Source organism: Archocentrus centrarchus, chromosome 15, assembly GCF_007364275.1.
Source record: "Archocentrus centrarchus isolate MPI-CPG fArcCen1 chromosome 15, fArcCen1, whole genome shotgun sequence".
NCBI classification, from domain to species: Eukaryota; Metazoa; Chordata; class Actinopteri; order Cichliformes; family Cichlidae; genus Archocentrus; species Archocentrus centrarchus.
In genome coordinates, this window is record NC_044360.1 from 13,957,468 (window position 1) to 13,985,289 (window position 27,822).

The 27,822-nt window shown below is 38.1% G+C and overlaps 1 protein-coding gene across 1 annotated transcript in view; it reads left to right on the forward strand.

Annotated features, from left to right (window-relative positions):
* Window positions 1-4,270: 4,270 nt before the first annotated feature.
* LOC115793022 (VPS10 domain-containing receptor SorCS1-like) overlaps window positions 4,271-27,822 on the forward strand; it is a 54,490-nt gene continuing 30,938 nt past the window's right edge. The window contains exons 1-5 of the mRNA XM_030747723.1: window positions 4,271-4,945; window positions 19,535-19,602; window positions 21,792-21,891; window positions 22,084-22,242; window positions 23,604-23,677. Of these exons, the coding sequence (XP_030603583.1) occupies window positions 4,283-4,945; window positions 19,535-19,602; window positions 21,792-21,891; window positions 22,084-22,242; window positions 23,604-23,677 (1,064 nt within the window). The 5' untranslated portion in view covers window positions 4,271-4,282. The remainder of the gene's footprint in view (window positions 4,946-19,534; window positions 19,603-21,791; window positions 21,892-22,083; window positions 22,243-23,603; window positions 23,678-27,822) is intronic.

Genomic DNA, 27,822 nt, shown 5'->3' on the forward strand with positions numbered 1-27,822 from the left:
GTGTTCACATTTCAAAGATTACACTGAAAGTCAACACAGACAACAAGCAACGAACTGTAGTGTGTATCTAAAGCACATCTTATCCAGAAATAGCTCCAGGTGTTGCTGAGCACGTTGGTTGGTTATGTTGTCAGACATGAGTGTAAACACATTTTCAATATTCAAGAACTGATGCAGTTAATAAGGCGCACCTTCGATATCACACAGTCGCTAACATCCTCTGCCAGTTCCCGAATGCTAATTAGGGCCTGCATTATCTTTTAACATTTAGTGCTCCTATAGTGTAGTGGTTCACACATTTGCCTAACAAGCAAAAGATTTCCAGTTCCTTCCTGGAAGGACACACAAATCACTTTGGGGTTGCATCAGGAAGGACATCCGGTGTAAAAATCAGCCAAATCAAACACGCGGAACTACCTGCTGTAGTGAATAAAGGAGCGGCTGAAAGTAGCTCTGTTATCTTTTAACATTTTGTGGTTATTCACATCCTCCCAATTCTACTTTGAATTTAGTCACAATGTTAATGTTAAAATATTCAATATTAATGCAAAATTCTCAGAAGAAAAATGAGTGCAATGATAAAGCAGTTAAGCATTCACTCAGTTCATTTGTCTTATACTGTAAGACTACCTTTACACCCAAAACCACTTATGAAAAAGTAATTCAAACTACATAATTGTTTATGTTATTATTATTATTTAAACTATTCTGCTCACAGTCATAACTGTAGCTTTAAGCTACATTTCTTTGGACCAATAATGGGGTCAGATCAAACACACTGTAGTTAAGCTTTAACGTCAATGCATTTTGCTCACTGGCGGGAGTAAAATGAGGAAAGATGTATGCCCTGTAGCTCAAAGCACTCATTTCTTAGTGTTTCCTCAAACTGTGTGAAGAATGAACTCTTTCAGGAGCGGATTAATGAAGCTTTGTGATAATATTAGGCTGCTGTTGTTGTCCTGAGCTGCAATAAGGCAGATTCTGCTCACTGAAGGTTAAACAAAACATTAGGAAGAATGAAGGTTAACATAATGGTGAAGAAGCATGATAATAGGGAAATCCAGCTCACTGATTACTAAATTTGTGCTGAATAACTAATGGCTTTTAATGGTCTAGACCTCACATGCAAGAACCGAAGGTCAATTAATTAGTGCTGCGTCCACCTTACCTGAAATGAGCATAAAATAAATTTAAGTACAGCGTACAAAATAATCATGTGATAGGTTTCTGTTACTTTATGTTAACGTCATTTTACACACGCTGCTTCACTTCACTGACAGCAAAGCAGACTCGTACATTTGAAAGACTCACTGAAAGATTTGAGCTATCAATTGTATATAGCCTACAGCCTTTCACCACTTCTTTCAGCATTTTACCTTATCTCTCAATAATGTAATTGAAATCATTATTTGAAAAGGTGATTTTCTCTCCTGGTGCCCCTGAGGTGCGTTCAGCATTAATTGAAGTGGATGTCTCAGGTGTCCATCATTAAATTGAGCTCTACTATTGCTACCTGAACACCTTAAAACGAAGCACGAGTTGCTGTACAACACATCTTCATAGGAGTGTTTCTTACTGCTTCTCTGTTATTTTTAGAGGATTACATTTACATTATGTACATTGCTTTATTGAATGGAAAAAAAAAAGAAATAGATTTCTTTTCTATGGCAACTGTGCGTGACTTTAGCCATGTGCAGATACTGCTGGTTACACCCAACACTTTGCAGCACTAAAGCCAGATGTTACCTTTTACTTTGAGCAGAAGGATGAGACAATGTTTTGTGCATGAGTAATGCCCTGACTGTCTTTGCTTCCCCTTTTTTTTTTTTTTTTTTTAGCTATTATGAGGAGTGGAGTAATAAGGACAGTTGTGAAAGTAAACCAGTTATCAGAATGGAAAAGACTAATTTCAAAGATGCCCTATACAGTGCTCTCTTCTTCTTCCACTGAATTATATTTAATTAAAAACACAGACTAATCCAACAACACAGATAGCTGTCACCTCTTTCCTTTGTGTGCTTCTCACACTGCCGGCTCACAAGTTCCCATCATAAAGGCAGGAGCTCAGGGAGCATAACGCAGTTTGTATTCAGTCAGTGTGACAGGCGGCAAAGCAGCAATCTTGTCTGTCGAAAGACAATGATTCCACTCAGCTGCCATGTTGTGCACACAAATGTGCTATATGATATCAGTCCTGAAATCTGTCACCTTGCAGTGAAATTTAAAGTCTGTGAACAAGTCTGAAAGATTCTCCAATGGATATTGTTTTATTAATGTGCATTTTATTTTGCTCCCTTTCACACAAAGTTGGCTTGTACTTGCCTCCGTTTATTTATTTATTTTTTTTCTGAAAGACATTTACAAGGTTTTTCTTTTTCTTTTTATATATTATGCTTCATCCTCCCACCATGGCTTCAACAGCGAGTAAATAAAACAGGACTCTCAGCTCAGGGTTAAATGGTTAGTTGGCTACTGGTTCACGCACATAAAATTAATCTGCACCTCTCTGGCTGATTCAGTCTGTGGTCAGAGCTTTTCAAATATGACACAACTGCTTGTTTCATTTATATGAATGCCTCCCGGGTTTGGGGCTATTTTTGAGATCAAGCAAGTAATTTCAGAATGTCTCCAGAGTCAAAGATAGTGTCACAGCTTCTTTTCCATGTTTTCTGATTTAAAAAAAAAAAGAGTAATAATAAAAAATAATCAGTGAATCTACCAAATCTGCTAAACCAGTGATACTGAGTTAAGAGATAGGTCAGGCTTTGTGATCAATACATTATTATTGCAGATGAGAACTCGATAAAGTCAGAGCAAGTACAGAAACATGCATGTATAAACTTGTAGAAGTGTCACTCACACACACACACACACACACACACACACACACACACACTACTTAAAAAAAAAAAAAAGGTGTTCTGTATTATAATAGTTGGACTGTGCTTGAGGTTTTCATTACAGTTGAAAGTTGAGGTTTTTAGCCAGTGTTTTCCGTGATTGAAATTCTCAGTCAGCCATCAATCTGCATTATAGACTGGTTTCCCCTTGTCTGGTGGGGGCTAACTGAAACAGATTGAGACAGCTCTTGCTCACTGCATCACTAATGGCTGGCAATGAAAGACGTCTCTGTGCAGTTGACCCGTATGTGGAACAGGATCACGTCGCAGCTCAGAGCGATGGGGAGAACGCAGCTCAATATAGGGAGTCTCTTCGGCATCACTCACCAGTCAACAGCATCCTCATCCTATTGACTAAATGTTGCCCAGAAATAGAATCTAATCTTGGGGTTTGGACAGACTCTAGTTCTCCTAATGGTCCACCATTAGCTGACTGGAACAAAGCCCAAAGTATACAGAAATATAACAATATATTCTTGCGGTATGCACTGCATGGCAATAATGGGATCCTTATTATTGCCATGACACCTGCGTACTCTTCTGTAGTTATACTCAACAGCAGAGATCAGAGATGGCGCAAGAGTGATTACTCACTCACCTCTGCTTTGAATTCTTCTCATTATTTTCTGTTATTCAAGCCTCCATTAACCCTGAGAAAAGGCCACAGAAAACAGCAGGGGAAATTTGGGGGAATATGCATTTTCTCCATTCAGCTGTACTGAATGGATAATACAGAAGTGAAATCTAAGTGAAACAATTTCCAGCCCATTTTGCAGGCAGGCCACAGCCGAGACATTACCTGCATGACATAATTGACAGTGAACACAGGCAATCTTGTTAATTGATTACCCAGACCTGTGCTAATGGAAAATGCAAAGCCTCATTGTATCTTCCATAAAGCCTCTGTCAGTAACGTTTCCCCACAAAGACTACCAGAGGCAGACCCACTAATGTTTCCAGACTTTCCCCTCAGGGACCCCATACATCTCATCACCTTTCAGGCTGTTTTAATTCCGTGCATAATTACCAAAATATAAGATGATTATTCAGTCAAATGTTTTATAGTGACATAGTATCTGACACACTGTTGATCAAAACAAACTTAAGTGAGAGTACACCCAATTTCCTTTTTTTGTTTTTTTGTTTTTAATCCAGGTTGAGATGATGATGCGGGGGTATCGGCCCCGCTCCCCTCTCGTGCAGGATTCAGCCTCCAGCTCCTCCTCTGATGCATCGTTTGCATCAGTACTTGGGAGCACTTGTCCGCGCGCTGCTGCACCTCCCTACAGTACATTCAACCACTTTACCAGGTGATGACAGAAACGTGCTCAAGACTAAAAATGATATGTTTTTAACGCGCCTGAAGTCGGAATCATCGTAGAATGGAGACGCGCCTCGGTCACTGCCTTTTTATCGTTTTCTCTGAGTGGATTTGGCTCTTCACCATAACTTCCATCCTGGGTGGAACAAAAGCGGAGGTAAGGTGCATTCCTTCTTGCCATCTGCCGCTCATCGCAGCATTTCCCCGGGAACTCTCGGCACTGGATTTGGCAAATTTTGGAGAGGCACCAGCTGAAGAGTTTCTTGGATTTACGGAGGGGTCACCAACCTCACGCGCGGACGAAAAGCATAACGATGCGGAACTGACCGCGAGCAAAGAAAGTTCGTCCAAAGTGCAGCCACGGTTGGGGAAAAATATCACAAGTTGTCTGCATAAGGGGGCCTTAAGCAGTAACCAAAAACTTTCCCAAACCGAAGTGTTTCCACGCGCGTCTATCCCCTTTCCCAGTAATGTAACCGAGAATAACACAGCTGATGGAGAAAATAAAATTGGTGATGTGACGGAAAACGAGGACAGGAATGTGACAGGTTGGAGACGTAGTGCGAGAAGCGCAGAGACTTGGTCCGGATTCAGACCTGAGGGCGGGGAGGATGCTTCGGTTTCGGACCAAGAAGAGTTTCACCTCACAAGTTCGACATTTGCACTCATCGGGGATACGGCTCATAACCAGGCGATGGTGCACTGGTCCGGACAAAACAGTAGCGTAAGTAGTTAATGTGCTCCAGATTTACGCACGGACCTCATTTTGACGCAGTGTGGTCATCATTCAGCCACAGGTCTTATATGGCAGTAAGAGTCATCCAGAGCTTTAATTTCGACCACGAATAACGAGATGAAAGATTCAAACTGAGAGCTTGCAGAATTTAAAGATATCAGTCTCTGCCTTGCACCCCTCCCTCTCTCTCTCTCCCTCTCTCTCTTTCGCTCTCGCTCTCTCTCTCGCACGCGCCCATACACGTGCACACACACCCTATTCATGCTGTTGTTTATTGATCGGCTGACTTGGCAGATATGGTAAAGAAAAAAAATGTTCTGCATACAGAGTTTAAGGGGAATTATGCCCTTTTGCTCTTTTGTCCGTGTTTCTCCTATTTAGTCACTCACATACTAACACATACGCTCATTTTCCTTTCCCCCTTTTTGGCAGTTCTCTACATGCATATGTTTTTTTCACGCAAAGATGGACTCAATAAACCTATCATTCGCCTCCAAACGCTTATATCTGCTCTGCTCAGGGAAAGTAAAAAAAAAAAAAGTCATAATAGTATAATAATTAATAAGTAATATAAGTACAATCATACAAAGAACCTGAACCTGAAGTCTTTTAGAAAAAAATACAAATTAGGGATAAATGAAGCACGAAATAACATCATAATACATTGATATGTTTAAAAACGAGCACCTGGAGACGGATGGATTACAGGTTGAAAGACAGCAGAAAGCTTGAACTGCTCAGTGGGGTTAATTCCCTGATATCCAAAGGGGCGTGCATTCTACAGTTGGGACAGATCCAATTTTCTTACGTCTGATTGTGGTTCTGAACTTCAAACAACATACAGTGGAGGATGTGAGTGAATGTAAATGCACTTAAAACAATAGGGAGCCTTATAGATGGAAACTAGTGAAACACCATAGAACCTTATATACAAGCTAAGACATCTAATATCTGTAAAGTATATATGGAGCACTGCCAAGTTCAGCTAAAACCAGAATCACTCAGTGGTCTTTTCTTCTTGTTCTGGTAAATAGCAAAAGCACCAGACTTTGTATGATTTGCAGTAGACTAATCTAATTATCAGTAAGACCACTGAAGTACACAGACGAGTCTAGTCTGCTCAGAATTAAGCACAAACTGGGTTTTTGATGTGGCAATATTTCTGAGCTGTGAGAATGCTGATTTTGTAGTGTCATGTTATGATATGATCAAAGTCCAGTGCACTCTCTCTAATGTCTATTGCTTGGGCTTGAAATGGGGAAGCAGAGAGCCAGGGGTTTTGGACAGTACATTTCTTTTGTATATATAATTCTGTGTCATCAGCATAGCTGTGGAAATTTACAATTTGAATACATTTAATAGCTGCTTTTTTTAAGTATTGCTCTACTTTGACGTTAGGACAGTTACACCTATTTGCTTTCTTGCTCATAGTTCTGATAAGGAGCCTTTCTCTGTGTACATGAACACTAGTTATGAAGCCAGAGCCAGCTGGTGGTTAGCCGAGTTTTGCATTAAGCCTGGAAGCAGGGGGAAATAGGTTCTCTTGTTCATCCAAAAGGTAATATTTACCTATCAGCGCCTCTAAATGATACTGATAAACTATATTACATCTTGTCAACAAAAGCAGAAACTTCTGTGGTTTATAGTGCGGCTCGAATTATTTCTTAGTTGTTTCCCTCCGGTTTGCATCCATTATGCTAAGCTGTAAGCCTCACAGCGTACAGTCTTCTACCTCTTGGCAGGAAAGTGAATAAGCTTATTACCCAAAATGCTGTATAGTTAGAGTATAAAAGGGGCAGTACCCTGGGGTACTAAGGATCATCAGGCCATACAATGATAATAAGGAAGCTGAAGTGTTGTTGTGTATGTTTGTGTGTTTTTAAATTAACAGCATGAGTTAGTTATACTCCTAAGCCTGTTATTGTATTAAGTCATTTTCACCAGGATTTGGCACTATCATCTTCACAGTTGCATGATGAACTTTCTGCTTCAACAAATTTTCCCCTTATGCAGAATCTCACCTCGCCTACTCACAGTCTAATGTGTGTGTGTGTGTGTGTGTGTGTCTGTGTGTGTGAGAGAGTGTGTGTGTGTGTGAATGTGTATGTTTTCCCACTTCTGCAACTTGCCACACCCTCTCCCCTTCTTTCTCTCTTTTTCTGTGTGTGTAAGTGCAGGCCAGGTGGTCACTAAGAAAACGTGCAGATTTTCCAGCTGGTCTACTTTTTACACATCTATTTAAAGCAGTAATCTATTTCAAAATGAACCGAGTTGCCTTGTCCTAATTAAACATCTTTGCTTAATCTATTAACACTTACAGTTTAGTCATAAGGGCTTTAATCAGATTCCCTGGAAACAAGAAGACATTTAGTATCACACATCACAGGCCTAAACAGCCCTGTCTTAGGAAAAACACGTTTGTTTTATTGGCTCTCTGATACAAAGAAAGAAGAACTGTTTAGGGGTCCATATATGCCTGTAGTGTTCATATCTGGACACGAAACATCTCCTGTGGTTTGTTGTCACACATTTGTTTTCAAGTTTGTCATACATGAAATAATGACAAACAATGACTTGTTTTATTTGCTCAAAAACTCTGGAACCCGGTTAAGTATTACACCTAAAGAAATTCACTCAGTTTGTACAGTCTGTGTTGCAGATGGTCCAAACTCATTGTTGACACATCCTGTTATTTAGTTTTTCTGTCCGGCTCAGGCAAATGCTTTGCCTCTCGTTTGCTCCTGAAGCCCAGTTGATGGATGTTACCAGTTGTTTATCATTTGTCCAATTATCACAGCTCACAAACGAAGCTGCAGCCTCATTTCAGCTTTTCAATCAACACACAAAAAAAAACAGGCAAAATCAAAAGGAGTGCTCAGTCCATGCTGCTAATTCATGTGGTCGTTGTCTGTCAAATTTAACATTTCAATACCAAGGGTGCTTTCATTAGAGTTGAACAATTTAACTGTAGCAATTAATTAGCAACCTTCAAGCACTCCATTAAGATAAAGGAATTGTAATAAACTGAGATATACTTGAATGTTTGCTTCATGCTGAACTGTAGTGTTGCATTAAATTACTTTAAATGATTTACCTGCATTAGATAATTTCAATAAGCTCAAATTCATCATTGGGCCTTTGAGTGGAGCCAAGGCACAACATGTTTTACAGCAGGAATTAGAATGGCTTAAATATCCACAGGTGGTTAGTGTGTGGTATATTTGCATCAGACTTTGCTTATTTGAAGTTTGAACAAACGAGGTGTGTGCAGCTTCAACAAGCTGCCTCTTATTCTCTGCCTGCATCTTTATCAGTGCGCTGGTTCTCTTCCAACAAGTCCTCCAAGCAAGCGATTGTGTTCAATCTGTTGTTTCAGCCGTCATAGCCCAAGTCATATGCATTCCTGGCATGAGACTGGGACACTGGACTAAGACTCTCATCTAATTGTCAGGATTTGCTTTAAAATAGACCCTTTCACAACACTAAACTAATATTAGAAAATTTCTTTTTGTAGGTTATAAGGGTGATGAATTCCACCCTACCTCAAATAGTCAACACACTTAAAGTGTAATTTTCTGGGGGAGGACTGTCTATTCTCTTTCTGTTTTGCAGAATGGAGAAAACATCTTAGGTGTGCTGAAAGAAAAATCATCAGCCCTTGTAAGAGGTAATGGGAATAAAGATTTTGGACTCTACAATAAGGATGGAAAAAATGGTGGCTAAAGTTTTTTGGTTTTTTTTTTTGTTAATGTGCATTTTTGCAAAGATTTCAGGTCACTGGCTGATGACATGTGTATAAATTGGTCAAAACGTATATGCCCACACAGTACAGGTTAATCAACTGTGTATTAGTTTCAGTTTCAGCCACACTAAAATACCTTTTTTAAAAACAAGCTTGCTGTAGTTCATAATGAATCTTTTTATGGCGCACATGTGGAAATTCAGACTGCAATTTTGGTCATCAGGTAAATAATCAGGTGTTGTGAGTCCCCATCAACTGAGCCTTTAACTTCAAATGATGTGGAAAAATCAGAAAAACAGAGCGATTTTCTCCATTTATTGAAGGATTAGGCTGCGTGGGTCCAACCAAATTTTTCTAAATAAATGATGTGCTAGTTTAACGTTGAACCTTTGATATTCAGTTTATCTGTTGTCCTTGTGTTTGAATGGCTTCATTCAGGTGCTCTAGTTTCCTCGCACAGTCCAAAGACTAGCAAGGTGAATCTGGAAAGAAAAAAAAAAAATTTGCCTGCAGGTGTGAAAGTGCTTGTCATTCTGTTTCCCCTGTGAGGCTGTCAAACTGTCCTAGGTCTTGTCCATGATACTCTGGGATAGGATTCAACATCACACGACCTTGAAAACATCTGTTCTGGTGTGTTTTTACTTTATCCAGCTGTTTTAATGTTACACAGAAGAAGAATAATACAGGAAGGACACTGTTATATTTGTTGTATAAAGGAAAAATCTAGAGGCAGAAAGCTTTTGCCAAAGCTGGAAGTGTAAACCACATTATTTTTCTTTCCCTGCTTCTACCTTGTTAAGGTCAGGACAATGAAGAGCCCTACAGCATCCAGGACAATTCTCAAAAGTTTTTGTTCACATGAAAACGCAAATTAGTAGCAGAGAGCCTCCTAATACATCTCCCAGTCCTTGAGCTTTTCAGGAGTTCAGGCATTTATCATGGTTTATAATTATTTTATCATGGTTAAGCTGAATAGCCTGCTTCTGGGTACTCAAAATCTTCTTCTGTCTGTAGTATTGAATTTCTGAGTGCTCTATGCTCTGCTTCTCTGCTTTGAGCAACCGCGAGGAGAAGCTTCACAGTTCATGACAATCCATATTTTCAGCTTCCCCATTTCTGCAGAGAGCGTCCTCCTCTTCATAGATCATGTTCTTGATAGCTTGGTGCACAGCTTCTCCTCATCTGCCTCATTGAGCTTCTGGTGAATTGTCTCATCCACTACTGCAAAACTGGAGGCTGGCCAGGTATGCAGTCAGTCACTAGTTTCATCCGACTTTTTAGTCGCCTCTATGACTCACTGACTGAATCATAGATCAAATTTCAACAGTTCCACTTTTTCCACTGATTGTCTTCTGTGCCCTTGAAAGTCAATATGTGTGAGCATCATTACAGTATCCTTTTAACTGTAATGTTGTTGAGCTGAGTCTTTGTGTCTGTTAGGCTTGGATTGTAAGAATGATGAGATGAGCAAGATGTTAGGGTATTCACTGTCAATGCAAACATCTGTCCTATAATAATTCACTTTTATGTGGATATAAATCTATGCTATCCCATAAAAAGTGAGGCTACCACACCTAAACTACACAAATGTGAAAAAAAAGAGTCCATGGAAGACAACACTTAGGGTTACGAAGATATGTTATGATCAGTTAAGGATGAGATCGTGTAGTTTCATTTATGCTATCAATGTGAATAAAACTGTTTTTTTTTTTTTTAAACCAATAATAATTAAGGAATCAAAAGTAAAATGTTGGTATTACAGCATTATGGAGGAGGTAAGTAAATGAATACATTAAAATTAAGTCTGGAGATTTAATGCACAAAAAAAAAAGAGAGAAAATCTGCAGGGTATTGAAAAACTTGAAAGTCACGTCTCCTTCCTTTGTAACTTCCAGGCTTCTTCTCCTTTTTTGTTTTGCCATAAATACCATCATCCTGGAGTCACTGTGAGAATGCTGTGTTTGCCCAAAGTACGATATTCTCAGTACAAAGCTGGCCTTACTCAAAGAAAATGCTAATGTATGAGCACTAGGAATATGCAGGATAAAATTGGCAGAAATAAGCAGTATATGGTGAGAAAAAAAAAAAAAACTGTTGTGTGGATCGGAAAAAAAAGTAAAAAATGAAAGAAACATGCAAAGTCTTGGCAGGAGAGTAATAATCAATTATTCCTTTTATGTAAAGCAAAGGGGCAGCAAACATACAAAAGATGTCACTTTTTAAAGAAAATGAGCACAGGTCAGAAAGGATTCTGGGATTTATCAAAAGGATTGCTAAAAGGAGACCTTATCCATCATTATCATCATTAATGAATGTAATGAAAGCAAAATAATGCTTTCATTCTTTCTTTAAATTTCTAAATGTGTAAGTTAACATAAAATGCACTTTTCCCTGCTGATCAATCTGACACAATTTCATGTCCCATTTCTATCAAATGCCATATTGAAATAATTACAATCGAAAATGCGACTTTCTCTGCAGCAAAATCGAATCTGGATCATGGAGCTGCCGTCTTTCCATTTGTTTTTGCACTATGTTCTTTATGTTGCACTTAAATTGTTAAATATAGTTTAGTCATTAACACCTTTCCACCATTTTGTCCTGCCTGTGTAAATCCTGCCTCTTCATCATAGCGTCACAAACAGCTGTGTTCTGCCATTTCTTCAAAAAGCATGTTGACATGCTCAGACATCTTCAGACAACCCATGACCGACGCAGCCCGAGCGGATCTCCACCAGCTCTCCTCTCTCCCGGCTGGTTGCGATGGCTGAGATGCGGAAGCTGAGGGGTTGGCATAGCGTTGTTTCGAGGAGGGAAACTTCACACGCATAAATAAATTCATGAAATACATAATGATAGCAACTGCAACACCATGACTTAGCACAAGACAACCAAAGACAACAAGATCATTTTTCCTGACAATTTATGGCTGTGGTACTGCCTGTACTGCATGGATAAACAGAGAGACTGTTTTTTTTAAAGCTCAGCACTGCACAGAAACTACTGGCAGGATGAGTTCAGCTCTGCCGAGCCACCAAGCCTTCCTGTGGTGAGGTTCTCTAACGCCTTGAAATCCTGCTGAGTGTGGTTTTTTTTATTGGCAAGCTGCGTTCCCCTCCTGGGTTTCCTTTCTTCTGCACCGAGTGCGGTCTAACCGAGCAGAAATTCCAAATTCAAATCAGGTAACGATCTTATTCTAGACTAGGATAAAGTTAATATGTCAGGAACAATGCATAATGAGATCTCACCTCTTTTTTTTTTGTCATAGACATCTTTATGTTAATACAACTTATGTTGTGCAGGTCCACTCTGGCTGTTTTCACTGTGACTCACTGTTGTTTCATGAGCAGCTGCTAAAGCTTCAGAATAATTGGGAGTACCAGTTGGTAAGCAAAGAGCTGGCCTTTTCATATCTTCACAGTTAATGTTAGAATTACCGCTGTATCTTTGAAGTAGTATTTGAGTTGTAAGCTGATTGGTGTGCCTCAGTGCCTCAGTGCTCCAGCTCAAACACTCTGCCAGTTGGTTGCTGCTGTCAATATTCTTTTGTTGGCTATTGCTCAGTTTGCACCTCATTTTGTGGTTCAGAACACTTTCATTTTACAGTGGCCACCTGCATTACTTGTTCATATACCATCTGGCTGCTGCAAGAAAAGCATTATAATCAAAACCATAACTTTGATTTGCTCACTTGAGTTCTCCGTTTTGGATTTATAGCGATGCATTTTGGCACAGAGAAGGATCAGCTGTTTTACTTTATTTATGTCAGAGGAAACTGAAGAGTCCAGGGAGCTTTTAGGTTTGTCAACATGCTGCCAATCTTTTTACCTTTTCACTCAGCACTTCCAAATTTCAAACTGAGTGCTGAAGATTTAAAGGGAGTTTTGAAAAAAGAAAAAAAAGAAAAAAATCCTCACGCAGCGGGCATAACTTTTTATTTGGCTTGGAAACCTACCCACTTGCTGTCTAATCTTGCTTGCATTGATCAGACCCCTCTCCCCGTGCACACTGAGGCTCCAAAGCTTAGCGTGCAGCTGTAACCCAGCTGCTGAACTAGCCTGGGCGTTCATTTATGGTGAAGAAGCAAATGATGCGAGAGTATAAGCTTAAAGAAGAGGAAACCGTTTCAGATGGCTTGCCAACCGAGGCTTCTACTTCAACGCTGCGCCTTTGTCTCAGCATGAGAAGTCCAATAAAGTCAGATACTTGCTGTCCTGCTCGAAAGCCGAAGCTGTAACACGAAGCTGCACTTAAAATGCTGATCATTTGATGCTTACTGCCTGCCAGAGTAACAGAGTACTGGCATCAGGCACATCCTTATTTCTGCGAGAATGACAGTAAATATGTGCTCTGTCTTCTTAAAACAGTGGTTTAAAATCTTTTATTTAAATTCCCAGGCAGTAATATTTACTGTGATTAACACCTTCTTGTATTTATACATCAGTATTATCAGGACACTGATATTTTATGTTGTGCAAAGTGCTATTGTGAAGTTGCTTCATAATTTATGATTGCAGTGACCTGCTATCCATGGGAGAGCCAACAGCTCTGACTTCAAACAACCTAGCTCCAGCGCAACATCTGCGCTACGAGGAAATGTTGCCTTTGTTAATGAAATGATATAAATTGATGTGGCAGACAAAAGCCTCTGTACATTATGTGTCTCACTCAGGTGGTATTGAAGTGTATGACAGCATGCTCTCCTGCAGGCTTTTGTTGCCATGGAGTGCATTGTAGAGCAATAAACACCGTAATAGAATTAGACAATTCTTTCTTTTTTAGAGGTGTTAAATGATGCTGTTTAATGTGGTAATATTATAAAGTGAAGTTTCATACTTTTTGCTCTGCTGCCCCTGGGGCTTTTGAATTTGCTTGCTAAGCTTTTTTTTTTTGCTTTTTTTTGTTTAGTTTTTTTTTTTTAATCCTTGAACAGCATGCGCTCTAACATTGTTAACACCTCTGTGGTGTGGGTATCTAGGTGTTGTCACATTTCTTCTCCCAATTAGTTTGCCTTATTTGTGAAATTCAGTGCCACCAGTTGTCACACACTCGAGCGTCATCATAACACATATTCTTGATGTCCTATTAAAACGTGCGGTAATTAAATTTGTTCCGATCACGTTATTTATATTAACAGCAGATCATAAGTCTACTTGTGATGTGAACCTGTTAAATGTGAACGTGCAGCGGTGAAAAAGGCTTAGACAGTGACCACTTTTTGATATGTAATATTCGTCTTTATTATTAATATTCCAGTGAGTAACTCCTGTAACAACTGCTTTTATGGAATCATCCATCTGTTTAATTGCTGTGGCAAGATGTGATGACAGTTTTATTGATGGGCCGTCTTAATTCCAACAGCTGATAAGGCCCGATCAGCGGGTTGGTTAAAGTAGGAATGAATTGCAGTGTGTACTCTGCTGCTCATTTCATTTGTCTCAGGTGTTCATCCTTCACTAAGCGAATCGCCACACTGCTTTCTACCCCCGTGCCACCCCTACCCCTCTGCATACAACACCTTCATTTCACACCAGTAATCTCTTCACCTTAAGCTCTTTAAGTCCCCATTAAGCTTCCATTCATTCTTATATAATGATCAAATTCATCCCAGGCCATTTACCTTCAAGATTTAAGCTTTACAAAGGATTAAGAGTTGAAAAATCAATTTGCTTGCACTTGGATGTCAAGTAATCCACTTTGGAAACATGCTGGAGTTACAGCAGCCTAATGTGCTATGTACCACATGGTAGCTGTAGCAGAGTAGGTTAACTGCCCTGAAACCAGGATCACCGATTTGCAGTATAAACATTCGTGGTTTGTGTGGCGATACGCCATCTCGCTGAGTCCTCTGCAGCAAAGTTTGATTATTATCATTAAATGCTTTATTTAGACATATTCATAAATTAAGAAAAGAAAGTGCAAGGGTAGTTGCAGATAAATTAAAAATAACCTTTTAAATGTTTCAGTTTTTTGTAGTTCATTCCATTTATAGGCAGCAAAAATATTTAAATCTGGTAGTCCTTTGACTGGACATTGGTTAAATTTAATTAAAGAGCAGAGGTAAGCAGGCAGTTCTTACAGCCACACAGTGCTACTCTCTTCTGTAAGCTTTTTCATATAAGATACATAAAAAAAATAATCACCTGTGATAAATCCCTACTGTGATGCATAGAATCAAGAGGATTTAAAGTGGATGAAGAAGCATGCATATAAACAGCATCACACAGATTATACAATTATCTTATGACTATTGAATGAGAAACAGGATTTGTTTCTCAAAACAAAATCCAATTTTTGTTTTTTAGTTTTTGATAGGTGTTCCACATGGGTCTTAAAAGTGAGTTTAGCATCCAGCCAGAGTTTTTATAACAACAGTTTTAGTTCTACGACCGTGAAGGGTTTGAAAATGGCCTTTAGGCTGGATGCATCATTATTTCCTCCAAGGAGGTTATGTAATTGTTTGGTCTGTTACTCAAAAATTTTTTGTCTTAAAATTGTGATAATGGTAGGCTTTAATAAATTGTAGCAAATAATGAAATAACAGTAAGTGTTTATTAATCATTCATAATGTTATAGTCTAATTATGTGATTAGTTTATGTAATTAAAAAAAGCATTATTTCATATTTAGGCTGCTGGCACTGATTCATCGGTGGCTCACATGTCTTTGTTGTAAGTTGTCTGATTTAAACCCTAAACCTAAACAAGGTGCTTCAATCTAACCGGACAGCTGGCAAACGCAAAATGAAACAATTGAAATCAAAACTAAGCAGTGAAAGAAACAGTACACACACACACACACACACACACACACACACACACACACACACACACACACACACACACACACACACACACACACACACACACACACAGATTTTCCATATCTGCCTTTCTGTATATGACATAAACATAAATAAGCTCTATAAACATTATCTGGATTGTTATTCTAAAGTTGCAGCTGCTTTACTAACCTGCTATTCAATAATTAGCAAATATTAGTAACTATTATTTCATTGTGTGTTCATAGTAAATAGCTATTAACTAAAGGTTTATTAATGATACATTTGCCATTGATTTATATGGTTATTATGATGGGTTACTAACATTTTTACAAATGCTTGACCAAACCTGTAAGTGATTAAGTCTGGAGTCCATCAAGATCTGCTCAGATCAGATTCCAATAAATAAAAAAATAAATAAAGGTATTGGAGTTTATTTTTCATTCAAACAAACAAACAAACAAACAAACAAACAAACAAACAAACAAACAAACAAACAAACAAACAAACAAACAAACAAACAAACAAACAAATGGGAAAGAAGGAGTGAGCCATAAGCCAGAGTAGAATATTAACCAAACAGTGAGTTGCAGAGTTGTTTTACCCCTACTGTAGGCAGCTGACACCAAATAGGACACCTTTGTTCCAATTCAAAGGTAAAGATGTGCTAAAACACATTTTAGTATCATCTGAATTCAGAGGACAAATTACCATGTGGTGCATTCATTAAAAGAAAAGCCTTCATCTGGTGGTTTTAAATAGCGATTTAATAGCTTCTGTGACACGGAGAGCACATTTCTGACATAGACATGCCGACAAAGTGAATATTGTATCACTTTATTGATGTGTTAACTGCAGCCATCAAGTTTCACCTTACTTTCAGCATCCCTCAGAACACAGGAATCTTTTCCAGCCAGCAATAAGGTAGATCCACATGACATTTTGCTGTAATCCTGGAGTCTTTCCAAGGAAATGCATAAAGTTAATTGCCATACAGAAGAGGGGGTGGGGGTGTAATTTGTCCTAATTTTCAGACTGCTGCAGGTTGTTTTATTGTGTATGACAGTATCCATGAGGCTATGACTTTTGGAAGGTATAAAGGCCATTTTATTGGAAGGCCATAAATCTCTGCAACCCAGTCTGGACACAAAGTTATAACAAGCTGTGGGTATTATCTTAGAACTACCTCTCATAAAGAGAATTTTATATATTCAGCACAAGGTAGGAGCAGAGTCAGAGTTTTCTGAGTCAGCCTAAGCAAAGGAGGACTTCAATTTCAAAATAAAGCAAAACTGTGAATTTACAATTTACTGCATTAACAGCGTGGTGTTAAACAGAGGTGATAAGCTATTGATAATAGGCTATTCATGTGAGCTATATACTGTAACAGCTCTTCATTATGGAGAAACATGAATAGGATGATTGAAGTTTTTATTATATATATATATAGTAATTGCAAATATGATATAATTGGGTTGCAAATCTTTTGAGATTATCACATCTGTAAATCAAACAACTGCAACCCCATTTATATAATATACAAAGTAAAACACTAGAAAGCTCAGATAATAATAATAATATTAATAATAACAACATGTATGGACCAAGTTCCTTAGGGCCAGAATTTGTTAGACAAAGACACAGTTTTTGTAGTTTTAACTCTGTACACCACAGTGAATTTTAATTAAAACAATCTATTTGTCATTGAAATGCAGACTTTCAGCTCTAATTCAAGGGTTTAACAAAAGTTCAGCATTAACTGCTTATGAATTGCAGCCACTTTTTTTCGCTTGGCTGTTTCGAAGAAAAAGTTGAGCTATTGTTGTAGCCTTGGCGTTGGCGGCGCCTGTTCTACAAAGACTTTAACGTTGGCCATAACTCGAGAATGATGTCACCTAGGATGTTCAAAATTCACACCATAAATGCATACTAGTCGCGCTGGACCCATCACGCACTTGTTCACTGACATTACTATAACAGTATTTTGACCCCCCTCCCCCCACCGCCCCACCCCACCCCCTTACAAATCCCAAACAGCCGAGGGCTGGCACCCACTCAGCGGTGCTCTTGTCATGTATAGTCCTCCATTTGCAGAGACTCAAGTAATAGGACAAAGTACCATAATTCTAAATATAGGGAATTTTTTTTAAAACCTGGATGACTGCCTTAAGTCTAGAACCACCAAATACTGTGTTTGCTCCTCTGAGATGCTCTGCCAGGCACTGCAGTCATCTTCAGTTGATGCTTGTTTGTGTGGCTCTCTGCTTTGTATTTAATAACTGAACCGCATGCTCTACTGGGTTGAGATCAGGTGTCTGGCTTGACCACTGAAGAATATCCCATTTCATTGCGTTGAGAATCTCTTGGGTTGCTTTGCAGTATGCTTTCAGTCATTATCCATTTGCTCTGTGAAGCACTGTCTGATCAGTTTTGCACCATTTTGCTGAATCTGAGCAGAGAGTATAACCCTGTACACTTCACAATTCATTCTGGTACTTCATCAGGCTCTTTTAGATGTTTTCTGGCAAAGTTTAATCTTGCCTTCTTGGTCTGGAGTGTAACCAGTGGTTTGCATCCTGTTATAAACCCTCTGTATTCCCATTAATGAAGGCATCTCTTAATTGTAGATCTTGGGAATTATACGCTTACCTCCCCGAGAGTGTTCTTGACTTGGTTAGATGTTGTGAAGCTGCTTTCCTAAAGTTTTTGCTGTCTCTCTGATAGGCTGTCTTTGTGCCTACAGTATATTTGGGAATTACAGGCATATTGAGGACAAACTTAATTTGACTTCATGTTGAATAATTTAGCTTTCAAAAAATCTTCAATACTACTGTTTTTTTTCTTAATTTTACAGCTAATACTGTAATTGATTTTATGTGATTGGCCTGAAAGTGCCACATGCAGTCCAAAGTATTTTTTCTGCTTCACTGAAATGATGCATTTTTGTAGAGAGCGCGCTTTTATCTAATAGAGATCAAAAGGACTTGTCTGATTTGAACCTAGAATAGGACTCCTGTTTGGACTTTTTGCATGCAGCAGTTTGATAAGGAAGTTAAAATTTCTTGTTAATATGAAGACGTTCTTACTTATCATAGGGAATGTCACCCCAAACGCTCATAACACTTGATAATTAGAAGGTAGCAGGGAAAAGCTCAACAAGATGCCTCAAAAGGCTTCCCGAGAGAGTTATATGATCTGCTGGTTTTATGATTCCCTAGTGCAGGAAGGGCAGTGCATGAGCAATTAATTTGCGTAAAGGATGAAGGGCACAACGTGAACAGCAGTTCACGTGGTGCCCTTCATTAGTTCACAATGACTGTTAAGCAGATATTATTTTATTTTTTTATATTTTTTAAATGAATGCCTTTGGATGGAATAAGTATAAGTAGGATGATTTCTTCACTGTGGATAAAAAAAGCAAGTAAAAAGTGTGTAAACATGACTTCATGCACAGTAATTACAAGCACATGCAAACACACTGGCTATGATTAAGATTTGATACTTTCCAAGGAAAAGAAGCAAATGGAATTCCACAGTGAACAATTTATTATTAATTTACACGACTGCATGAAATTTGCAGTTTTTATGTGTTTGGTAAAGGCCCATGAATCCTAAACCACATATGTAAGTGACATTTTTTATGACTCTCCACAGAAAGGATGTCCCATATATTTCTAAGGTCTGCCTTTCTATGCCAAGAATAAATTATAGTGTTTACTGATTTATTCATTTAGTCATCGCTCACCAGTGGTAGCGTTTCTTGGTAGTCTACTCTGTCTCAAAAAATATACAGATATATAAAACGCACTATATCATACATATGTGATCAGATTATCCCTGAAAATATGCACGAGTCTTTACGGCATATGGTGTAGTGGCGGTGACAAGGCATCGTGATTTTGTTGTCTTTTTAATAAAGCATTGTCTGTCAGGCAGATTAAAAGACATATGTATGGAGGACTTTTGTTTCACTATCTGACACTTTGTGGCTGCTATCGAAAACTGATGATGCACACCTTCACAGCCCGTAATCCGTTTGATCTGTTTGTCTGTAGGTGATTCTCATGTTGACAAAATACTACGACTTCAACTCTGGCAGAGTAACGGAGAGTTCTTTATGGAGGTAAGATCTCCTCTCTGATATTATGGTCTATATTTATACAGCAGGACACACTGATGTTACTGTTATGTTGATGTTAATGTAATTGCGTACTCCAGTGTCCTGTTTGGACCCTCGGAGATCTTGTTTACCAGCTGAAAAAGCATTAAAGTTGAATTATCAGCTTGACCGCCTTTGCTAGTTTCTTATGTTTTTAATGTCATTATTGCATCCACAATGGCACCATTTACTTTTCTGTCAGTAAAAAGGTGAAACATTCACTGATTTGGTGTAATAGTAGCTATATTTGGGAAAGTCTACCCTCTGACACCCTGTGGTAGATACAAGAGTTTTACAACTTCAACCTTTCTCATTTTAATGATAATGATTTTTTTATTCTGGCCATTATTATCAGAAATACCCATTTAATATAATGGAAAGAACACAAATTACTGACCGAGTAGGTGCAGGCTGAAGCTTTAGCTTTTCACGCCTATATTCTAAATATTATTTTCTAACTAAATTTCATCAAAACAAACACCAAAAAAAGTAAAAAGTTAGGAACAAATCTTAAACAAGGACAAAAAAAAAATGCTCTAATTTCAAACAAGCTCTGACTACAACTACAACGAGATTCCTCCAACTGGTGGAGCATCACTAGTGGAATAGTCCACTCACCCTAGGTGGAAGCTTTTCACTGGTGGAATATCACCAGTAAAGATCCATTGTTTTCATGAACTCTGTTCATTTCCCTGATCCTTGTTAAATTTTATTTGGAAAGAGAGTACCTTGGAGTTTTTGATGATTTAATCTCTGAATGCAGTTTGGAGGTAGATTATTTGTGCTTTTTACATTACCAGTATAGTATTGAAATAAACTGAATAATACTATTATAAGGCATGTAGTTAATTATCTGACCCATTTTTAAGCCTTTTCTCTGTTGCATATACACTGTATTAGTGTTTGTTTTGAATGTGTTTCACCATACTGCCACACTGTAGGTAACGCACAGTATAGGTAATGATTTTTGATTTATATGAAATTTTATATGTGCAGAAGTTTTGGACATTCATGTTTTTTACATTTTTTTATATTCGCCTAACGAGTGAAAGATCCCCTGTTTGATGCCGGGAAGAGACACAAATCCCTTTGGGGTTGTGTCAGAAAGGGCATCTGGCATAAAAAAATCTGCCAGATCAGACATGCAGAGCTGCCCATTCTGGCGGCCCCTTGCGAATAAGGGAGCAGCCAAACGTAGCTTTCATATGAGCGGTCCAATAGAATTTATAGTCAATTATTATGCCCAAAAATCTAGTTTCATATAGTCTTTCTATTCCAGTCCTCATTATTTTTACTTCATTTTTTAAATTCACCTGTCACTAAATATTATATACTTTGTTTTGCAATTTTTTTTTTTTTCTTGTAATTTCTGCCCATTTCCTTTCTACGTTATTCAGAAGCTGTTCCAGGTTTTCACAGAGCAATACAAATTGGCATCATCAGCAAATAAAGTGAATTTTAACAACTTAGACAAGTTACATATGTCACATATGTATGATATGTAATATTAATTCTTACTAAAGTCATAAAAAATTAGAAGAAAACAAGTGATTTTGCTGTTATTATCAATATTCGTTCATTAAGTTCTGTGTCACATTCTCATGTCAGGTTGTCAAATACTGCTGTTGATCCTTTTAATTCCACAGTGCAATGGCTGGTTTGTTTTTGCTTTTACAGAAATGTCACCAAGCACCTAAAACCCATATTTATGTTGGTGACAAATGATAATCAGAATGCAATCTGTGAAATAGTCCCTTTGTTTTAGGATGAAAAAAAGAAATTCAAAACCTCATTGTTAAGCTTTTAGACACACATGCCTTTTTATCCTCCATTTGATTTGTAAAAGATAACAGCCCCAGGGTAATAATCAAATGTCAGCATCAATAATAATAATAATAATAATAATAATAATAATAATAATAATAATAATAATATGTCCTAGCCTTGCATGCCACACTGGTTATATTGTTTATTTTGATAATTAAAAAATTCTCCATCCATCTAGCAAATTGCTTCATGACTTCTACTGTGGTAATTTTCTGCTTCCCTGAAATGCTTAATGATACCATCAGCATCTTAACTAGTAGGTGTTCCTCCATTCTTCTCCTCTCTCCATCAAAATCCATTTACTTTGTCCTATAATTGAATTTTAGGTCAACTGATTATGGGACCACATATGAAAAGCTTAATGAGAAAGTCGGGACAAAAACCATACTGAGCTACTTGTATGTCAGTCCGAACAACAAGAGGAAGGTAAGTGTGAATGTGCATGTCATGTTTGTGTATTCATAAGTCTGTCAGTGGGGTCATTATGATTTTTACCCCACGCAGCCCTGCAGGAGCCTGCTCCTTGTGTGTGTTGCACTAGCACACTTAAGCCCTGTGGAATGGATGCTGTCATGGCGGGCCGCTGATTCCCCTGTCTCTTGTCTTGTCTTGTCTTAGATCATGTTACTGACCGACCCAGAAGTGGAGAGCAGCTTGCTCATTAGCCTTGACGAGGGGGCGTCCTATCAGAAATACAGCTTAGCCTTTGAGATCCTCAGCTTGCTTTTTCACCCCGAGCAGGAAGACTGGATTCTGGCTTATAGCCATGACCAAAAGGTAGTGTGTAGCTGTCAGATGGCATGAAATAGTTGCAATAAAATCTGAAAATGTGACAGAAAAACATCTCCATATGAGAATGTGGGCTGTTGTGTAGGGATTACTTGATGTTTTTTCATTCTTTTGTTAGCTTTGCTTGAATGTTCTATCAGACTGAAGTCACTGTGGGGTCACAGCGCAACTAATCTCTCTATAAAATGATACAAAACATAGGTTGCTGTCATGGTCAAAAGGATTCGTTTTTAATGTTAAAGCTAACTCTCAGAACATGGTCGTCATGAGCACAGACATCTGCCACTTCTGCATCCCTTAACAAGCCATAAGGTGCAGCTACAGACAGCTCTGGATGGACGTGTCCTTAGAAAGCACAGGGGAAAGTTAACAAGTTAGACACGCCCAAACAATGCACAAACTCACTCACACACAATGGCAAGCATGAGCAACCCCCACCACCATTATATGATGTGAGAACCCGGCTGTCTGCTTTACTGAAAACCAGAGGCATCAAACTCGGACTCCCCAGCCTGCTATAGGACTTGATTTTCAGAGTAGGAAAACAGTCAAGGTCTGAGAAGTGAGATAAATGATGCAGGGAGGAAGATGAAAGCTTAGTTGTGAGCCATTGACAGGTCAAAATAAAGATGCTCCAGAGAAGTTTGCCTTCGGGTCATTCTGTATGTCTTTGTAAAAGCTACATTTCAGTGGGTTTTTTCTTGTTCTTTTTTTTTTTTACCATGGCTGTAGCCGGGTTTCATTTTACATTTATTGATTGCCTGTCATGTCTTTTAAAAGTTGTAAGTACTTAGATAAGTCAAAAATGATATTGCTGATCCTCGTAAAGCTGCGAGCTTTAGGTGCACGTTGCTCAATCATTAAGAAGAGATGACAGGCTTTCGGACTGCTCGAACACAAATAAAATGGCTTTATAGAGAAAAATTACAATGATTGCTACAAGAAGAATTTTATAATGCCAGGTTGGAGTCCTGCTGTGTTACTTTAAATCAAGACGTGTGATTTGTAACTCAGAGGCCACATTGTGTATCCCTTTCCTCTTATTTAAGTCATCACAATAGATGTGCAGCATTCCACGTTTCACTTAAAAAAATATGACTTCTAAGTGTTACTGCATTTTCACATGAATTGATGGCTCTTCTCATAATCCATGCACTTAGTAGTGCCATATTTAAAAAAAAAAAAACTTCATATTGATGCCACAAAATTTAAAGATTTGGCAGCTGCTTGATAATACAGTTGGACATAAATCTTGAAATAATCTTCTTGGATATTCTCTCTTAGAAAAAATGATCTTTATACTGTACTTCATGCCATAGACATTTGATTAATGCGTTCCCATTTTTCAGCTCTATGTCTCAGTTGAGTTTGGGAGGAGATGGCAGCTTGTGCATGACAACGTCGTCCCCAACAGATTCTACTGGTGAGATCAACATCCAGTCATTTGTCATTCTGGTAGAAACACACTGCATTATTTTCCACATGAAATATGTAAATTGAGTTGTGTGCATTTTTAGCATTCTGCTCAGAACAGTAGCACAGAGGGGAACGATCAGTCAGCAGCTTGTTTACAGTAATGACAAAAAAAGAGGAAAGGCAAATGTTATCGAGTCAGATTTAAGCTGAACATCTAGAGTGTGCCATTTTTTTTTATAGTTTTAACTTGGGTCTGCCTTTTTTACTTTGTCTTGTAAAGCACTTTGTAACTTTGTTTTCAAAAGTGTCATATACATTTTTAAAAAAAAATGTAATAATAATCATAATCATTATAGGAAATGTCATGGTTGTAGAAAAACATGTTGACATTTGTTATTTCAGCAACGGTAAAAATTATCTCAACGTAAAGCCTTTTGGTTTTAATAGTAAATGCCAAGTGAGGTTTCCAGGCAGCCAGATCTTGTATTTATAAATATTTTATATTTGCTTGTCGTTCTTTTTATTTTTTTTACATAATGTGCTGTGTCTAGTTTACACACACTTATTAATATTTGATCCGCTGAATGCAATCTCCTCATAAAATATTTTTGGCATCATATCCAAACTTTATCCATCAGTTTTTCTTTTTTTTCATGTACCTTATGCAATCAGGACTGAGGTTGTGGCTTAGGGCTTCTGAGTGCCCCTTTGTGTTTTAGCTCTATTAGTTTAAGAGAACTGGTACAGGGACTGTAGTCCAGGATATATGTTAAATTTACGACAGGTTTTATAGCGGCTGGCTTCAAAATCTTTTTCACACCCTTGTCTAAATAAATAAATAAATAAACAAACACATATTAATCAAGGAGGTTGAAATGACATACAGTGGAGTGATATACAGGTTTTTGTTAGTCTTGAAATACATCATGTTGACAGTATTATGGTAAATACAAATCTTTAGAGGAGAGGTAATGACTAAGTAGAAATTAGGAAAAGTAATAAAAAAGGCATTTTAGTGCCTTGTTTAATGATGCTGATATTTTTATCCTCAAGGCTCACTGCTTATGGTGTGTTCAGGGGTAATAGTTAACTTTCTAATTTATTTAATTTTTTCTAGTCAATAAAGTTAAATGCAGAACGATAGACAACTTTGGGTTAAAGGTACTTCAGTTTGCATTTAGCCTGGAAAATATTCATATGTTGAAACTGCTACACGAAGTAAACCCACAGGATTTAGTGACTCTCTGTGTGAGTTTGGTATTTATTGCATCAAACTCCCAGCCCACAAGGACAAGGACTAAAAATACAATTTGCAGTGGTGAAAGAGCTTGTCACACATTAATACTTGTATAATATTGCCCACACAGAAATCCTGTCCCATGTTCAAAAAAAGGCTTCATACCTCCAGCACAGCATTCTCCTAACCAGCCTTCTACAAGAACTCGTTAAATGGAAATTTACAGAAAGTGTATGATCACTGTATAATGATCTGTAAAATATGACATAGACTTGATCTTTCTGTGTAACCTAAATAATAAACTAAATACAGTACTGTGCAAAGGTCTTGAGCCACCTCTTGTTTCTTTATATTTTGCTTCCAACGAGCCAGACTTTCTTGTTCTTTTTAAAGCGGGCTTGAGCAATAGTTCTCCAGGCCTTCTGGAGGTCTTTCAAAGTTTTTCTTTGACACTGACTACTTTTGCACTCCTTGTACCTGACCATTTTTTGTGCGTGTTTTTTTGTTTGTTTGTTTGTTAATTGGCTAATTAATCATTCGAGGATAAAAAAAGAGAGGCACCTAACTCAGTCAGTGTTGTGTCTCCACATATCATTGGAAAGCCTGTTTATTTCCCTTAAACTGTGCCACATTTGCAAGGAAAATGCATTTGTGGGTTGAGCAGCAGAGAAGAGTATGTGGGCTGCCAGTGTCAAACAGCTTATTCTGTTATTGACTCTTGTTTTGAGCTTCTAGTACCCCAGGTGCTGACAATCAGGCTTGTCATCACTGGAGGCAATCTCAATGCAGAGAGATAAGAGATGTAAATCTGCAACCAGTGGCAATCCCGTATCACCACAGTCTTGGACTGAACTCTATTTTCCAAGATGACAATGCTTACCCCCACAGAGCAGGCTTTATCAGAGACTACCTCCAGAATTTGGGAGTGGAGAGGATGGAATGGCCTGCCTGCATTCCTGATCCCAACCCCATTGAACACTTGTGGGATCAGCTTGGATGTGCTATTCATGCCAGAGGGACCAAAACAACCACATTGGCTGATTTGTGACAAATGCTGGTTGAAGAATGGGATGCCATCCCACAGCAGAATGTGACCAAGCTGTTGAGCAGCATGAGGAGGAGGTGTCAGGCTGTTGTGGTTGCATATGGTTCTTCCACATGCTACAGAGGCCCCTGTTGGTTAAATTAATAAATTGTTAAATTGCCAATGTCTTGTTTTGTCAGACCAAACAGGAGTCAATAACAGAATAAGCTGTTTGGCATTGGCAGCCCACATACCCATCTCTGCTGCTCAACCCACAAAAGCATGTTCCTTACAAATGTGGCACCATTTAAGGGGAAATAAACAGGCTTTCCAATGGTATGAGATTTACTGCTAAGAAGTATTGTTACTACAAAGCAATAATCAACCAAACACAAATTTCCTTATTTTTTGTGCTAAGAAAGAAAGAAAGAAAGAAAAAAGAACATGTTGGGTGAGCTACACTGATTTGTATTAGCAGAAAGAGTGCAGAGCACTGTGCTGTAAATTCATTTATCAGTAGAAACCACCTTAAAAGAAAAAATAAAACAGGAAAAATTTTCAGTTCTAACTTCCATCTTCTCTGTTGTTCTCTAGGTTTTTTCTATGATTTTTTTTTTTTTGCTGCATTAAGTGACTTTATCTTCACTCTATGCAAACAATTATTACTATAAAACAATGTAAACAATTATCACAACAAATGAGTTTTACTCTGCGAGACTTTTGGTGTAAATATCTCATAAACAGCAAAAGGAAGCCATGCAGTTTCAGTATAACCAAAACCCCAGACTCAACCTGAATCAAACATCATTATATGGCATCAATGCAATATGCAATATAAATACTGGTCAGTGTAAAATGACTGGGTTTGGTCAGAATTCGCCTGTGATTGTCACGGTCCTGGGCCTGTGGCCCAGTGCTTTCAGTTCTTTGAACTTTCATCTTTTGTTATTTAATGCCTCCCAGGGTTATTATTGGTTTTTGCAGTTTTGAGTTTGTACGTTTTTCTTATAGTTTCTAGTCGGTTTCCTTGTTCTAATTGGTTTATTGATATTAGCTCCTGGTTTCCCTGTGTTCTATAGTTCAAGTCTGCGTTTTTGTCATGTTAGTCATTTCCTGTTTTATTTTGCAGCCCTTGTCCTGTGTGCATTGTGTTTGGTTTTGCTTCCCTTGTTTAATTAGTCAGATTCTGTTCACCTGTGCCATGTTCCCCAGGTGTTTCCTTTCTCCCTAATCAGCTCCTGTGTGTATTTAAGCCGTCAGTTTTCTTCTGTTACTTTTTGTGTCTTCTCTCATGGAAGTATGGGTTCTGTTCCAGTTTTCTTGTGTTTAGCAATTAGCTTTTGTTGAAGTGCTCCTTCCCTCTGTGTGCTTTTTTTTCTTTTTTGAAGAATCAGCAATAAAGCTTTTTTTTTTTTTTTTTTTTTTTTTAAAGTTCAGTTTGCCTTTAGAGTCCTGCATTTGGGTCCACTCTGCGATAACTTAATAAATGTTGTCTTTTTTTTTTATTATTTTGAATGTATTATTATAATTTAAAAATAAAATCTAAGAAAATATTTCTCATGGCCAGTCCGGATGGGCTACATACAGTGGAACACTATCAGTTATGGATTGGCCTCCCCAGAGCCCATATCTCAACATTATTGAAACAGTGCGGGATCATTTTGACAAAGAATGGAATAAAAGGCATTTGACATCCAAAGAAGAGCTTAGGATGTCCTTCAAGAAACCTAGAGAGCTATTCCTGAAGACTGCTTAAAGAAATTACAAAAAAGCTGCCTACAAGTTCAGGCTGTGTTGAATAATAAAAGTAGTCATACCAAAAACCGACTTTCCAGCTTGTTAGAATTTTGAAAAGTGTTTCATGCAGTTTCCCTTATAAACTGTAGTTCCC